General features: G+C 39.4%; 1 protein-coding gene across 2 annotated transcripts in view; it reads left to right on the top strand.

Moving 5' to 3' along the window:
- Positions 1–15,898, top strand: part of pdgfd (platelet derived growth factor d) — a 53,090-nt gene that overhangs the window by 20,090 nt on the left and 17,102 nt on the right. The window contains exons 2-3 of one of the 2 annotated variants that reach the window (XM_006802087.2): positions 9,225–9,414; positions 12,454–12,631. In XM_006802087.2, the coding sequence (XP_006802150.2) occupies positions 9,225–9,414; positions 12,454–12,631 (368 nt within the window). Of the gene's footprint in view, positions 1–9,203; positions 9,415–12,453; positions 12,632–15,898 lie in introns of both variants that reach the window. The other variant, XM_087850943.1, reaches the window with a different exon arrangement.

Raw genomic sequence — 15,898 nt, 5'->3', positions numbered from 1 at the left:
TTCTCTTCCCCACCCTACCGTCTTTCCCTGCGAGGATGTCCACAAAGAGTTTTCTAGCTCAGTTAACAATAATTTGGTCACATCTGTTTGTCTAACCTCATCTGTCCGTGTCACAGGGCACGCCTTTGTTTCAGCTTCAAAGGGCCACGAAACTCTTTCTCACACATATTCACACGTGCACATTCCCTGAAATGAAAAGAAAAACAAAACTTCTAAATCCACCCTACAACTCACAAACTCTTTCTTATGCTCTGTTTCAAATGCTCATGCTGTCACCCTGAAAACATCCACCCACACAGACACTCACAGTGGGTGTAACTACTGCTGCGAGTGGAGAATGGAGAGAGGCGAACACCCTACAGTGTTTTGGAATTGGCCCCAGGCAGGGGGTTATAAGGATAAGTGCCCTGTCCTGATAAGTTTGGTCATGATAAGCATTTTCACAAGTGACAAGAAAAATGGATGGATCTGACACTGTAGTTTTACCTGCAGGAATCTGAAAAAAAGAGTGAGAGCGTGATGTTTGCATGTGAAAAGTTAAATATGCATGTAAATCAATGTATTTACAGCCCTGACACTGATATGACTCAGACACCAAAAGCTTTGAAATACAAAGTTCTGCCTGATAATGTTGCCTGGCAACTAAGAGTTTTCTTAGCAAATGTTTCAAAAGTCAAACGTTAGTGTGTTGCACACATTTATAGTCCAGACGAAGCATTTGCCTCACTTATTACCTAAAAGGAATCAAAATGAAAGTATGATGATCTGGCAGGTATGGTACATAGTTTTGAGCAAAGTCACAGGGAAGCAGTTGAATGACAGGTTGTTGCAAGAGATGTTTAGTTGTCTTCCACAGCTTGTAACTACATCGTAAGCGAGTATATCTCAAGATATTTTCCCCTGTTTTCCAGCAAGTAGATGTAGCTCATGCTAAATATAAGCATTAACCCGTGGGCCTTAAAAATGAAGCCAATGTGGTGTAAAAATTGCAGCTTGAAACCGGCTTTAAGGGAACCAGTACCCATATGTGTTGTGGCTGTTACTCAAAATAATAGATTACAACATTGTATTACTTTCATTTTTTTGTTTTTAAGTGATGCATGACATTACTAAATTACTCATTTGACAAAGTAATTGTTGACTCTACATTGGACATTACTTTTACATTACTCAGTAACAGCTTTCATATAGTTACCATTTAATAATAATAATAATAATAATAACGTTTTTATATATATAAAACTTTACAAAGTCATTTTTAGAAACAATAAAAAAGTACAAAAAAAGAAGAAAATTATAACTCAGCTATATTAGGCCAATAACATGAACATCAGTTCATCAGCAAACTTTATCATAATGAGGACAAATGGGATCTTTCTTTAAGTCTTTAAGTAAGTTATCCAGCCCAAAGAGCACTTCACAGTGATTCTTTTATAGATACAGGTCAGGGTAGAAATACGAGGTTATGGATCTGTCTGCTCATCACTGCTTTTTGGTTACCTGCTGAAGATCACACTCTGGCTGTGTGATGGGGTCAGCATACTCATTTTTAATATCACTCTAGATTCTTCACTACTAATGTTGTATTAGTGTGTTGTCTTTGTAGAGGCTTCAGAAGAGTCAGTGTTGTGATATCAGCAGCAGGTTGCTCTTTCTGACCTGGGCACAGTTTGAACATCATGTTCTCGTCCTTTTTTAGAAATAAAAATAATTTCTCCACTCCTCAAATGTTGTAGAATGCTCCTCTATTTTCCTCCTTCACTGAAGTTTGCATTAGCAAGTGTGAAGGAAAAAGGGCATGTTATTTTTCCCATCTGCCCATTGTGCAGACATCGTAACAATAGTAACAACAGTAAAAATAGTATTGCAATACTGGCATTACTGTGTTATAAAAAAAAATTCATTACAAAGTAAGACACTACACCCACACACTGATTTCCACTGACTTGTTAAAATAGCCGACATGTTTGCAGCTTGGTACAAACATTTTTTGGTCTTTTACCCTTAGGAAAAGCTGTGCAAGTGTAATCATCTATTTATAGTTTTTTAATTATGTAGTGACTGAACCGAACCTCTTAACTCCTTGGTAACTTTTAAAGCACTTTAAATGCAAATATTCTTATATATATTAATGCACATATTCTTTGGTGGTTTTTAGTACGCAGTACATCTAAAGCTGGTCGATATACTTTCTAACCACGACTTGATTGCTTACAAATATGGCAGAAGCTCTGTTTTGTGTGAGATAATAAATGTAGTGTGTCCACACTACATTTGCCTTGGCACATGCATGCCCATGTGGGCTGGTTAACACTATGCAGTCCCATACACCCTTCTATTAAACACATATTTTCATTCTTGATCATCTCACAAGTTATATCAAATGATTGCCGTCTTTTCTCTCAGTCAATTCAATTCAATTCAACAACAGTCGCCTCAAGGCGCTTTATATTGTAAGGTAGACCCTACAATAATAGATATAGAGTAAAACCCAATAATCATATGACCCCTTCATGAGCAAGCACTTTGGGGTCAGTGGGAAGGAAAAACTCCCGTTTAACAGAATGAAACCTCCGGCAGAACCAGGCTCAGGGAGGGGCGGCCATCTGCCTCGACTAAGAGCCGTTTGTCTTTGCCTCCTTCATAGTGCAATCAGTCCACAGAAATATCCCAACACCACACAGTTTGACAATGAATGCAGAGGGCATGCATCAATTTGAATAAAAGAAAATGGCACAGCTTAATGTAGGCCAGTAATAATCGTAAAGAAAATGTAAAATATCAGAAAAATATGTAATATAATGATTAATTATAGTTTTTTTTTAACTACATACACCACAGGTTTGACCTTGTCACGATTCATGAAATATTATTAAATGTTAAATATAAGACTTAACATTAGGCATCTATTACTAGGGAAACAAGGAAAAAGTGATTCATCGTGATTAGAAACAGAGTGAAATAGAGGAGATGGTGCAGAAATGAGCAAAGAGAAGAAGCCAAGAGGGAGTAGATATGTGGGGTAAGAACTGATGCTGACCAGAGCTGACACCCCTCGGCATGCACTGTTCACCCCAGGATATGTATGTGTGTGTGGGTGTGTGTGTGTGTGTGTGTGTATGTGTGTGACTTTTTCATGCCTTTGTGCTTGTGTTTTGAGCATGACAGAGAAACAAAGGGGCATGTTTACAGCTGATTTGTCATGAGAAAGTGGTAAAACAATGAGCCTGCATAAGCATTACAGTGAAGCACACACACACACACACACACACACACATATATATATATATATATGTGTGTGTGTGTGCTTCACTGTAATGCTTATATGTGTGTGTGTGTATATATATACACACACACACATATATATGCCTTGAGCATTTAGCCAGATGGAAAAGGGTTTGGTTATTTCTCATGGGTGGAAATACTCTGAGCATGTAAGTGCAGCTCTCACATCCACAACCAATACACACTCACATGTACACAAACACAGGAACAGCGACCCATATATACCCCAGTTCCTAACAGATATGCCCATATGAACCTATTGCATACACATAAACAACTAATGATAAAAACGAATACACAGACACACACATTTACACATGCTCGCTGTGTTTATCAGCAGTTTTGCTGTTAATGGGCAGTACACTCTGTTACCAAACACAGATGAATAAACAACTCAGCAGATAACACAGATGGGTCTGTCGTCAAAATATTTTGGGGGGTTTTTAAGCTAATATTTGAAAGATCATATTTTTTATTTATACTATGACAAGTATTTTTGTCACAGTATGAATAAAGTTGGCCAAAGTGCTGCATACAAACTACTACGCAACATGCTGAATGGTTTATTGTTAGTGTTTCCGTTTCTATACTTTTTGAGGCACATCTATCTAAACTGATCATTGAGTGCTTTCATGGTGCTGTCGTTATAATATCCTTGCTCTGTTTGCGTACTCAGACCAGAAATAGTCCAGGGCTAGTATTACTCAATTCTACACACAGCTTTATTCTTATCTTTTTATGTTTTTCTAGACACCAAGGTGAGATGCTTCAGCAAATTGAAGTGATGCATATATTACCTTTTCCAGACTAGCTGTTTCTCTCTGCTGTCAATAAACTAGCTGGCTGTAGTTTTAACAAACAGTGTATCACTATGTCATCTTAACTCTCCACTAGAAAGCAAGTAAAGCACATTTTCCCCCCAAAAAAGTATTTTGACCTGTCCATTAAATACTTAACTGTGATTTTTGAAACAGGCGTAAATACTTAGTTAATAATCATGAAGCACATCAAAAATAAACACCTGCTTTTTTAGTAATGCCACCTTGAATGAAAACAGCAATCTCTGGGTAGTTTTTCACAGCTGAAAGTGAATCCATTACATGTGTCCTGCTGTCTTGTATATGTGTGTGTTTGTGTGTGAAAGTTATGAGAATTCATTGTTAGGAGATGAAAGTCAGACAGGATATGTTAGACAGGGGATGGCAGATGTAAGAAATGGGGTCGCCTTGTTATAGGTAATGTCCTCTGGGACTGTGTCTCTGTGTGGGAATTCATCATACAGTATGTAAACTGTCACTCAAGAAAAACAGAGTTTGCTTCACACAGAACAGACACTTGAACTAAAAAATAGATCTATTTTTTAATATTTACTCTTTGCACACCTGTGACTTCACCAAAATCTGATTTTAATTAAGAGAGAAATATAAAAGTTTCATATCTTAGCTTCAACATCAGTTCCCTCCGAGCAACTTCAGTGCTTTCTCTAAAGAGCTATTTTTCCTTCCGTGATGCATCATGTTGCTGGTGATTAGAGTGTGATTGGCACTGGGATCAGAAATAGATTTCAGCACCATGGAGAACATTACACTCTGACACTGGAGGTGGGAGAGTTAAATTTAATTAGGGAAAAATTAACCACATACATCCTTCAAGACATGCATGCATCCAAATACACACATGTATAGTCTAAACCTTTTTCTTGTAACCTGCCACATCCATAAACACACACAGCCATGTATCCATGACTTCAGAGGACATTGCATTAACTTCCATTCATCTGATAGAAACGTACTCTAACCTTATCAAAACGCTAATGCTTTACTACAAACCCTAATCTAAAGCCAACTTTATAAAGAGCTCTTCATCTCGAAAGGGAAGGATTTAAATTTAAGGTACTTGTTTTTTTGTCTCATAAGGAAGACACAGACCCATAAAGTAGCAGGTTGTAGGTCCTCGCAAAATGATTAACACACACAGAAACTGACTGCCAATTAAACTCTCAGACTCCTGATCTGACACTTAAATAACTGTGACAATGATGCTGCGTGACTGTGTGGTGAGTTTGTGAGTGTGGAGCAGACGACAATGTGCGTGTGTGTTTGTGTGTGTGAGCAAGATGGTGGGGGTTGGAGGGGGTGGCTAAATGTAGGATTTGAGTCAGACAGTGATATTATCAGCACAATATCATTTTCTGTGACTGCAGAATGTTGACTTTCTGCCCAATTTCATTTCATATAAATTATATGACTAGTTTAGATTAAAGATCCTATAATCAATAAGTTATAATGTGACTGAGGCTTATGTCTTGCAAAAATAGAAATAACAACAGCAAGGAATAATAATAATTAATGGCAGATGGGTTGGAGTGGACTATCACGTAGCAAGATGTTACAACTCCATCGCAGGACCTATAGAAGAGCCCTATATACATTCACATTCCTACAGCCATAATCACTAATTAAATTATTAATATTGATATTTTAAATAATAATAATAATAATAGTAGAACCTACACTGAACAAAGCCACCTCACCGTGGAAACAGATTGAAGTTAATCTTATCAGAAAATGAAAATGACAATTTAAAAAAAGACTAATATAAGTACAAACCTGTGAAAACCTGAGCTAAATCTGTCCCTGTCCTAATATTTCCAGACTGCACTGCATATCCATCTGTGCCCGCTGATATGTCTGCTGGTTTCCGGATTCTGCTTAGTCCGTGTGAGCCATTTACCGAGAATCCTCAGCAGTCTGATAAATTGCACCAGTTAGTTTCTCCCACTGTTGATTCTGTGGACTGGATTTTTAATAGAAACTTCCTTTATAATCACTGTATCATTTGCATTAATTTGCAACAGTGTCACTGACATCACTGCATGATTTATATTAAGGTCATGATGTGACTGCAGAACATCATCCAGAAGAGCTCACTGCTTTTCAAGCACATTTGCATATTTCCTCATTTTAGTGTCTGCCCTCTTCTTACACACAGATAGACCTGTGCGCATGGACAGGTGCATTAATGGATGGGGGCATTAATTGGGTTGTGGCTTTACAGCAATTATGTGCTAGATTATTTCATGGTCAGAAGCACTGACTTCTATCTCTTGATGTATTTCAGCATATCGATGCTTCATGGTGTGTTAAAAAGTGGCACTAACGTGTATTTACGGTTATATGTATTGGACATTGTAAGCAATGCACATGCTGTGCTTGCGACCACTTGCAGTCACATGAGGTTTAATGCAAATTCTTTATGAAAAGAACTGAAACAGACACACTCTGTTCACCAGGGATATAGTTAGATTAGAGTTCCTCACATATAAGCACTTCTTTTGACTGAGTGGACTTACACAGCCAGGCTTCTGATCAGCAAAGCGGAAGAATTTTATTACAAATAAAATTGTGCCCCAGCACACACATGCAGTCACATTTACACACATGCTCCAGACTAGAAGTACATGCTGCATTAATCCCCGCTGCCCATGATACACACTGGAGTGCTGTGTTAACTGTTGGAGCCAGAATTAGCAGACTGTTGAAGAGAGCAGAATGACCGGTGACTGAGGCGGAACTGCGGCACTGTAGAGAAGAGAAACACAGAGAGGAGGTGAAAGGTAAAGACCGGGCTGAGCAAGAGGAGGAATTAAGAGAAGCTCAGAGTGAAGAGGAGGAGGAGGCCAAAGCTTCATCATCACCATCAACTCCCAGGGGTGCAGGCTGTGCCTTGATTATGCATTCAGTGCTCTAAAAAACACACACCACTCGGAAAATACAGCCCTGTCAGCCTACTTCAGCACACAGCCTGACCTTAGGGAGTGTGTGTAAGAGCTTTTTTTTCCCCTCTTGAATTTTCAGGAACTCAGGAATAGATTTAGATTTGTGAGGCCAATTAATGATTATTGTTATGAAATGTCAAAAATAGATTTATGATTGCATTGGTTAGTTAGGGCAGCATTTTGAGTGGTTGTAATTTCATGTTCACCACCAATGAGCAGTCGTTTTACTTAAAGCATAACTTTAGAACCTACCCATACACCTTCTGTACATATAAAGTTGTTACCTATATATAAACATGAAGCAAGAATATTTCTTCCAGATACTTTAAGTATTTTTGTTACAATAGACTGATGTGTTAACACAGATAATACTCCTCACCTAGAAGGCGCCCAGGAGGCAGCTTAGTCAGATACCGAACCACCCCAACTGGTTCCTTTCGATGTGGAGGAGCAACGGCTCTACTCTGAGTCTCTCCCGATTGTCCGAACTCCTCGCCTTATCTCTAAGGGAGAGGCCAGCCACCCTTTGGACAAAGCTAATTTTTGCTTGTGTCCACGATCTCATTCTTTCGGTCACTATCCAGAGATTGTGATCATAGGTGAGGGTAGGGATGAAGACCGACCGGGAAATTGAGCGCTTCGCTTTTACGCTCAGTTCTCTCTTCACCACGACAGACCGGTACAGCGTCCGCATCACGGCTGCCAGGGCACAGACCCTGACAGTTCGGTCCCTGGCTACCAAAACTAGCAATGACTCTTGGTTCCAAGAGAATTATTCTGAATGATTTTGGTGGGTGACCAGTTATTGTTGATATTCATGACCTTCAGGGAATGCATGTGAATATTTTTTGACCTTTTCTGCAGAATAATAATAGCAAGACAAATTTAGTTAGTGACAAATGTTTACTTGAACTGAAATATTCAAATGTAATCGGTGTGAAAAGGTCAGACAATAATATTGTTATTTGATGGACACCAGTATATAAATACATGTTTGATAGAAACCAAGTCTTTGCCCTATCTGAAAGATATCAGACTTTTTTCATACTAAAACCCACATGTTATATTATACACACTCATTGTACACTTGTTAGACATTTATTAAGTACACAGTATTAAGTATTAAGTTCCACCTTACATGGAACTCAAAGCATTTGTAGAAATGGTTGAGACAACCTCCTGAAGTTCATCTTGTTGGAATAATATTTTCTTGGCACACTTTGGGCCCTTTAGTACTAACTGAGCACTGTTTAATTATCATGTCCTGACCATGTGCACCACTGTATGACCACAGTATACCATCTTCATTTGGCTGTTTTCAGCAGAATAATGCATCATGTCACAAAACTTAGATGATCTTTTACTGGTTTCTTGAACATGACGATGAGTTTGCTGCACTAAACGGCCTCCACTATCAACTGATCAGTATTAGCGTAGCGCAGTATGAGCATATGCCATAATTAGGTTTTGTAGACATAAAATATCATGACATCAAAATGATGCATTGCTTGTAAAAAGGGTTAATAGGATGCAAAAATGGTAAAGATGGTTCACTTTTGCCATCAGCAGGTGGTTTCTCAACAACATGATGATGTCACAATATTAAGACGTACCCGTGTGCTAAGTGTGCCCACTGAAGTGTGGTCCCTTTATCATGTATGAGAAAATCGCGGGCAGACAGACATTTGATGTATAATAGTTGGCTAGTCTTTGGGTAATAGTATATATGTGGGCTGATTAGTCGATAAAACTGCAGTATGGAGACGCCTGTTTAAAGATTTCAGATACAAAGAGTGGGGAGAAGTTTCGAACTGTGAAATGGCCTGCTGGGTAACTACCACAGTCTCACTTAGAAAACAAAGACAGATAAAGATAAACCCAAACAAATCTACGTGATTCATTTCAATATGTGTGCTCGGCACGCTCTTATTTAAATTAGTCTTTCGGTCTTTGCTGAGGATTGTTTCTGTATGAGCTGTTGTTTATATGTTTTGTGCTCCTCTTTTGCATGTCTTTGTGGATGCCGACGTCTAAAAAAGTTTTTCTCTTGGGTGTGAAATTGCATCTGTGAACAATCTGCTTTGCTTCTTCTTCTATTATTAAATTGACTAACTAACTGATTAGCTGTAACCACTAACAGACAGCAATCGCCTCACCACAGACTTGTACCGCAAGGAGGAAAACATCACAGTAACGCCACAGGGTGGAGTCATCCACAGCCCACGCTACCCCAACGCTTACCCTCGCAACCTGCTGTTGTCATGGAAACTGCTGTCACCACCAGGGAGCCGCATACACCTGGAGTTTGACGGACACTTTGGACTGGAGGAGGCTGAGAATGGAATGTGCAGGTAAAACTTGACACAATACAACACACGATCTAGAGAAGTAAGGAGGGTGACATGAAATCCATTTAGGGAAAAAAAAGACAAGAGGAGCAAAGTAGAATACCGGAAACAAGGATTAAGGCAGTGAACAAAAAGAAGAAAGAACACTGATCATTTCTGAGCAGCTGTAAAGGAGAAACATCAGATGAAGGAAGAGTGATTTAGAAACCCGAGCAGGAGATAGACTGATGGAGAAGTGTGACAGGGAGGACAGGAAAGTGTATTGTGTAAAAGCCTCGAGTCTGAACAATAGCAACGGTAAAATATGTGTGAATTATTTGGTACTGTAGTCACATGGATCCACAATAAATTGGAATTTAAATGAACTGAGAGAAAATAATATTAAAAGGTATAAGGTGCTGGAATCACTGTAGGAGAGATGGATAGCTGAAGTTTGCTTTCTTGGCAAGAACTATAAGAAGTTTGTCCTTGAGGGCTGCAGGGAGAAAATAGACTTTTTAATCCCCATATGCAACTCAGCCGTCTTTGTAAGCACTTTCCTGAAAAGACAAGGGGGAGCAGCAGGGGGTGGGGGGGTTGAGAGGAGGAGGAGACAATTAAAAAGGTAGTAAGAAGGAGAGAGAGCTTTGTCCAGTCTTTCAAATCTTGTTTGTCACATTGATTATGTGTGTGTATCTTTGTGGGCTTATTATCATGCAGTTTATGGTGATGGTCTGCTTGGCCGAGAACTCATCATAAACTTCTATCATAACAAGTCTGATTACTCAAAGTGCCTCATAACCCTAAAAGTTACCTGAACCATTACAGAGGAAGTGTCCATAAAGAAAAAATAGGCTTTATTCCAAAGTTGGTGTTATTTGTTATGCTCTGCGTTCAGTCTAGCCATCTATCTACCAGCTGTTTGTGAGATTGGCACAAAATTGGAACAGAATTTTATGGTTGGCGTCAGTGACACGTTTAAAATTGCTTCATCAGCCTTTAAAGTCTAGCTTTGCCCGTGAGGCTAGTTATAGCCATGGTGATGTCATATAGACAGTCATATATCCGGACATGATAAAAACAACAACAACATCTAGTCATTTGAAGGACTTAAAAATGTATTCAACATAAACTAAGCCAAAATGTAGAAGCCGTGAGTGAAAAACGGCAGCTTGTAGGTCCAGAGCATCTAGGTGTGTGTTAACAAAAAGTCAAGGAGGAAAGACATCAGCAGTGACCTTACAGGAGTACTGCTGCCTTTCAGTCTAGGAAGGTTTATATGGTCATTTCCAAACAATTTATAGTCCATCATTCTACAGTGAGAAAGATTATTCCCAAGTGGAAAGTGGATAGTTGCCAGTCGTTCCCGGAGTGAATGTCCCATCAAATTCACGCCAAGGTCAGACTTTTAAATCCTCAAACTACAGCGAAAACCAAAAAGCTATATCTCAGACTCTGCGGACACATGACAGTAAAAGACTGCCAACTATGACTTGATTGAAAGGTTTGTCAGGAGAAAGCCTCTTCTCTCTAAACAGGGTTAGCACTTGAACAACCACAAGACTTACCAAACAATGTCCTTTTGACTGATGAACTAAATTGGAGATGACCATCACTACAACTACTGCAGCCCTAGGATCTGGCCAACTCGCAATCACTGAGTCAATCCTGAGCTCTATATACCAAAATGTGAGGCCATCTGTCTGACAGCTAAAGCTTGTCCACAATGGTCCCAATGGACCAAACTCCAGACCTTAACCCGATTGAAGACTGTGGTAGAACCTTAACCCTGGATAACCCATGGGGTCAATAGGGGACCCCATGGTTTCCCTAGTAAACCAGTGGGGTCGGATCTGACCCCATGGGTTCTCCAGGGTTAAAGGAGCTGTGCATAAACAAATGCCCACAAACCTCAACGAACTGAAGCAAGAGTGAGCCAGGGTTCCTCAAAATAATGATAGAGGAGAAAGATAAAGTGGCACAGAATACTTCAAGTTGTTGCTCAAAGCATTAACGACTGAATCAGGAGGTGTTTTGTTTTCACACATTGCTTCAGCATTTTGGTTTAGTTTTTATAAAATAAATAATGACATGATGTGATGTGATATGTCAAGTTTTTTGTTAGTCTCAGGTTGTATTTATCTAATTCTAAGTCCTAGTAAGGAGTTGATCATTTTTAATGTCCTTATATGCAAAACCTTAGAAGTGACAGAATTGTTATTGTTGCCACGTGTGCTGTGCTAGCAAAAATGGAGCATCAATTCTGGCACAAATCACTGAACTTTAGGCATTGCAGCGGATAATTAGCTTTGTTTTTTTAATCTTTGGGCATATTTATTTTGGCTATTGTCATGCCATAGCATGTTATTTAAAATGAACAGAATCAGAATCATCTTTATTTGTCCATCTTTATAAAAAACAAGTTACAGAAATTCTGATGTAACAGTATAAAAGATGGACGTAGCTACCGTAACCCAGTCTCAGTTCGAAGCCTTGAGATGAGCGTTTCTGTCATCGTCATCTTGGTTAGAAAAACCAACGAGGAATAACACGTTTGACTATAAAACTGCACGTTCTTGTGATTGATCGTAACTCAATCTTTAGTTTCATACCACTAAATAATCCTAATTTCAAAAAAACATAATACAGTCAAGATTTACAAAATAGACTTATTTATTTATTCAGAATGACTCAAAACGAGTGACTGAGCTGATAAACTCAGCAGGAAAGTGTTGACAGAGGCCAAGAGTTAACTGAAATTTTGACAGTAGTAATCCTCGTCCCTGCAGGAGAAAATACAAGAATATTATATGAAGATAAATTGGTTTATAAACTGTGATGGCTGTTTACTGTTTTCCAGTTCTCTGGCTGCTTAATCATGACCTTAGCAAGAATACGTTTTTTATTTCCAGAAATAATGTGCAAAAAAGTACCAAAAATCTAACTACTTGTGCTTAACTTGAACATAGTTTTTTGTGTGTGTGTACAGTTTTAATCCTCAGCCAGTCTCTCTTATTTCCTACGAATTAACATACTTCTATGTTGTTCTCACTCACACTGCAGGTATGACTTTGTTGAAGTGGAGGACCAATCGGAGACCAGCACTATAATTTGGGGTCGGTGGTGCGGGCAGAAGGCACCACCCAGTCTAAACTCGAAAACCAACAAGCTCAAAGTCACCTTCAAGTCTGATGATTACTTTGTTGCAAGGCCAGGATTTAAAATCTACTACTCACCACTGGTAAGGGGCACACACACACACACACACACACGGCTGATGACGAATTATTGGCTGTTATTTGAAACACAACATAAAGTCCTTCATTCAAGTGTGTTTTTGTTTTTAAATCCGATCAGTTTCAGACTCAGTACCACAGCAGTGCCCTAGGTAAAATGCCTCTTTGACCATTTTACTTGTGGCGGCATTAAAGAAAAGGCATGAGATGGAGATAAATAGATAGGAGAGGCAGGAGCAACAGAAAAAACACAGGATCTTGTAACGCTGTCAGTAGACTGCCAACATGTGTAAGCCAACCGTGCTTTTCTCACATGTCCATTCAACAAAAGAGGAGAGATGAAGGGATAGGTGAAGGAGGGCAGGACGGTTGGGGGCAAAAGATGAGAACATGTTCTCTCAAAGCCTGTCAAACAAATTGATAAGGAGATTAGCTTTGTCATTCTGTCGGCAAGAGGAAAGAAGAAAGTGAGGGAATCCGATATGAAATGTTCACCCACCCTATTATCAGAGGGGAAAGGGGAAGAGAAAGATCAGTGGAGAGACGCACAGACATTTAAAGATGTTCCCAGACTTCCTCATTTATGACAGAGAGAAGAAGAGACACAGCATCACAGACAGGGTTGAACTGGTGGCACTGCTTATTATCCGAGAAAAAAGAGAGACAAAAGTGGTGTGAACACAGAAGGAATAAAGGTCTTAGCGGACAGAGAGAGGAAAAGATATCGTATTTATTGAAGATCCTTCCCTTTCCTAGTGCCATTTTCATATTACTTTTATTTACCCCTGCTGTAATTACAGTTTGTACTCTCCATAAACTGTATAGGGTGTTTAGGTTAAATTAGCCCTTAACTACCTCGACTGCAAACACTACACAGCAATGTCATTCAACCTAATGTAATGACAATGAAGTAAAAGCACTTCATAATAGAGCACTTGCCTAAATGTACCTACTTACTTCCTACCACTGGCGTAAACCACAAACTGCTCTCTTATCTCTCCCTCTCAGACTCTCATTGCATTTCGCTGCCATCCCTCCCTCCTCAGTCTTTGTTATTTCTCCTCTGGTCAAATAATCACCCCTCTGTACATTTAAAGCAGAATCCAGTTCCAGAGGCTTATCTCATTTAATCAGTTTTACCCATTTTTCAAAGCGCTCCCATGTTTGAGTGTGTGTTTGTCTCTTTCCGTCTTTCACACACACACACACACACACACACACACACACACACACACACACACACACACACACACACACACACACATGCACACATAAACACAGTTTCCCTCCAGCTAGACTGGAGCTTTGTGTGTGGCTTAATTTAGCAGGTCTAATTTGTTCTCTCCAGACCTGTCGAACAGATAAGAAGGAGGAGGAGAAGAGGCAGAGGGAGGAAAGGAGGAAGTGAGAGGCAGGGAGAGGCAGGCAGAGAACGAGGAGAAGCAGCACTGGAAGGAGAGAACAGGTGTCTGAGATGGTATCGGCATGTCAGCTAATGACTAAAACAACCTGAACTGAGAGAGACAAAGAGAGAGAGAGACTCTTGTGAAGAAGTAAGTTATATGAAGTGGACTAAGGTGGATTAGATAAAAGAAAAAAAACATTAGGGAAAGTGAAACAGTCGCTATAATTGGGGGAAGGTAAAGCAGAGTCACACAAGGAAGCAAACAAAGAAAAAAAGTTAAATTCTTGCTGTGTTGACACCTAAAACACTTTATATCCAAACCTACTTAAATCTCAGTTTGTTTGATAAAAGGCCTTCCTAATGTCATAGATACGAAGACCCAACTTTGGGACAAGCTGCATGCAAGCAGAGCAGCAGACTCAGTCCTCCATGAGTGTGACTACTTTGGAGGAGTTGTGGAAGGATAACGAACCATAGCTTTAGCTTTAGCATAAATTTAGCTGAATATTTGGTGTTGATCCATTGCCACATCTTGGGTTTACAGATCTATCGAAGTAGATTGCTGCAGACTCACTAGCAATTCTGCTTGTGTGTACGTCACAATATGAACCCAAGAAAAATGTGTTCTTTAAAGCAAAATGAAAATTCTTAAACTGTGACATGTGGGGAAAATGGCACATCGCTGCTCATAATGAGCCTATATGGCTGCTCATTAATTAGTTAGGCTTCATGTTCTCCTTCTTTAAACTAGCTTTCTGGTGTTTATTTGAACCATCAGTATGTCAAATGCTGATCTAAATAAGGTAGTGCTGCACAAAATAGCACAAGTCAAAAAAAAGTTGGATATCTTGCTAATGTTTGTCCAATGGGGGTATTTATGTGGCTAGATATAAACAGAAGTACATGGAAATGTATTTCTACTCTATTCTTAAAATCGAAACAGCAATTGTAAGTGCAGTTCCATCATTTGGGTCAAATTTCAGTTGGTATGCGAGTGTGTGAGTATGTGTGTCTTTATTTCACATCTGCTAAACCACCTAAACGAGAGACAGACAGATAAAACCCTGTAGGCATCACTGCAGTCAGAGGTCTAACTTGTTATTCATGTCAGTCACTGTTTCCTCCTAAAACATTGTTTTAAACTGGTGTTACTCACCACCTGCACTGCAGAATTACATGAAGCAAAGGGTGCATTTCATTGCACAAGAGAATCTTTTTATAAAGTGTCTTTGAGCATCTAAATATGCCATCTATTTACTGTGAAGGGAAGCTTTTCTTTGTTTATGTTTGTAAGAATATTATTGATTTTCATTGGTTTTCGTAGTGTTCCTAGTAAGTGCTGGTACGTCAAGCACAGGGAGTATTAGTTGCAAAACTTTGTGTCTTTTCTTTTCAGCCATGCTTGGGATCGTTGTCCTGGTACATAACCCAATTGAGACCGAGCTTTAGCTTTCAGATGGCCTCACATCTGACTCTAGAGTAATTTGGTATACAGAGGGGTTTAGAGTCAACTCAGTGGCTGCATGGTGCCTGGGTCATGTGGCTGCAAAACCAGTTGAAGTCATTTTGCATACTGACTAAACAGGCTCATACTTAATGTAATCCATTAAGTATGAGCCTGAATTATTCCTAGATCAGGAGTGACACCAGAGGGTCCAATCGGGCCCACTGAATGTTTTTGCCAAGTAGAAAAATTGCAGTAAAAGTGAGTGGGTTTTTTGAACTGCAAATTTCATTTGAGTCAGAGGTGTGAGTCATCATTGCTGACAAAGGCATTACCTGTGGGTTGCCATGCCACACAGAAGCCAGGTGGTAAAGCCAAAGAGCTTTGCTCATGGTAATTTGCTTTGCAGCTTTTCTGGTATAC

Source organism: Neolamprologus brichardi, chromosome 14 (assembly GCF_056152115.1).
Source record: "Neolamprologus brichardi isolate AB-2024 chromosome 14, ASM5615211v1, whole genome shotgun sequence".
In the NCBI taxonomy this organism is placed as follows: Eukaryota; Metazoa; Chordata; class Actinopteri; order Cichliformes; family Cichlidae; genus Neolamprologus; species Neolamprologus brichardi.
The sequence above is the reverse complement of the archived record's forward strand: the minus strand, read 5'-3'. Positions and strand labels throughout refer to the sequence as shown.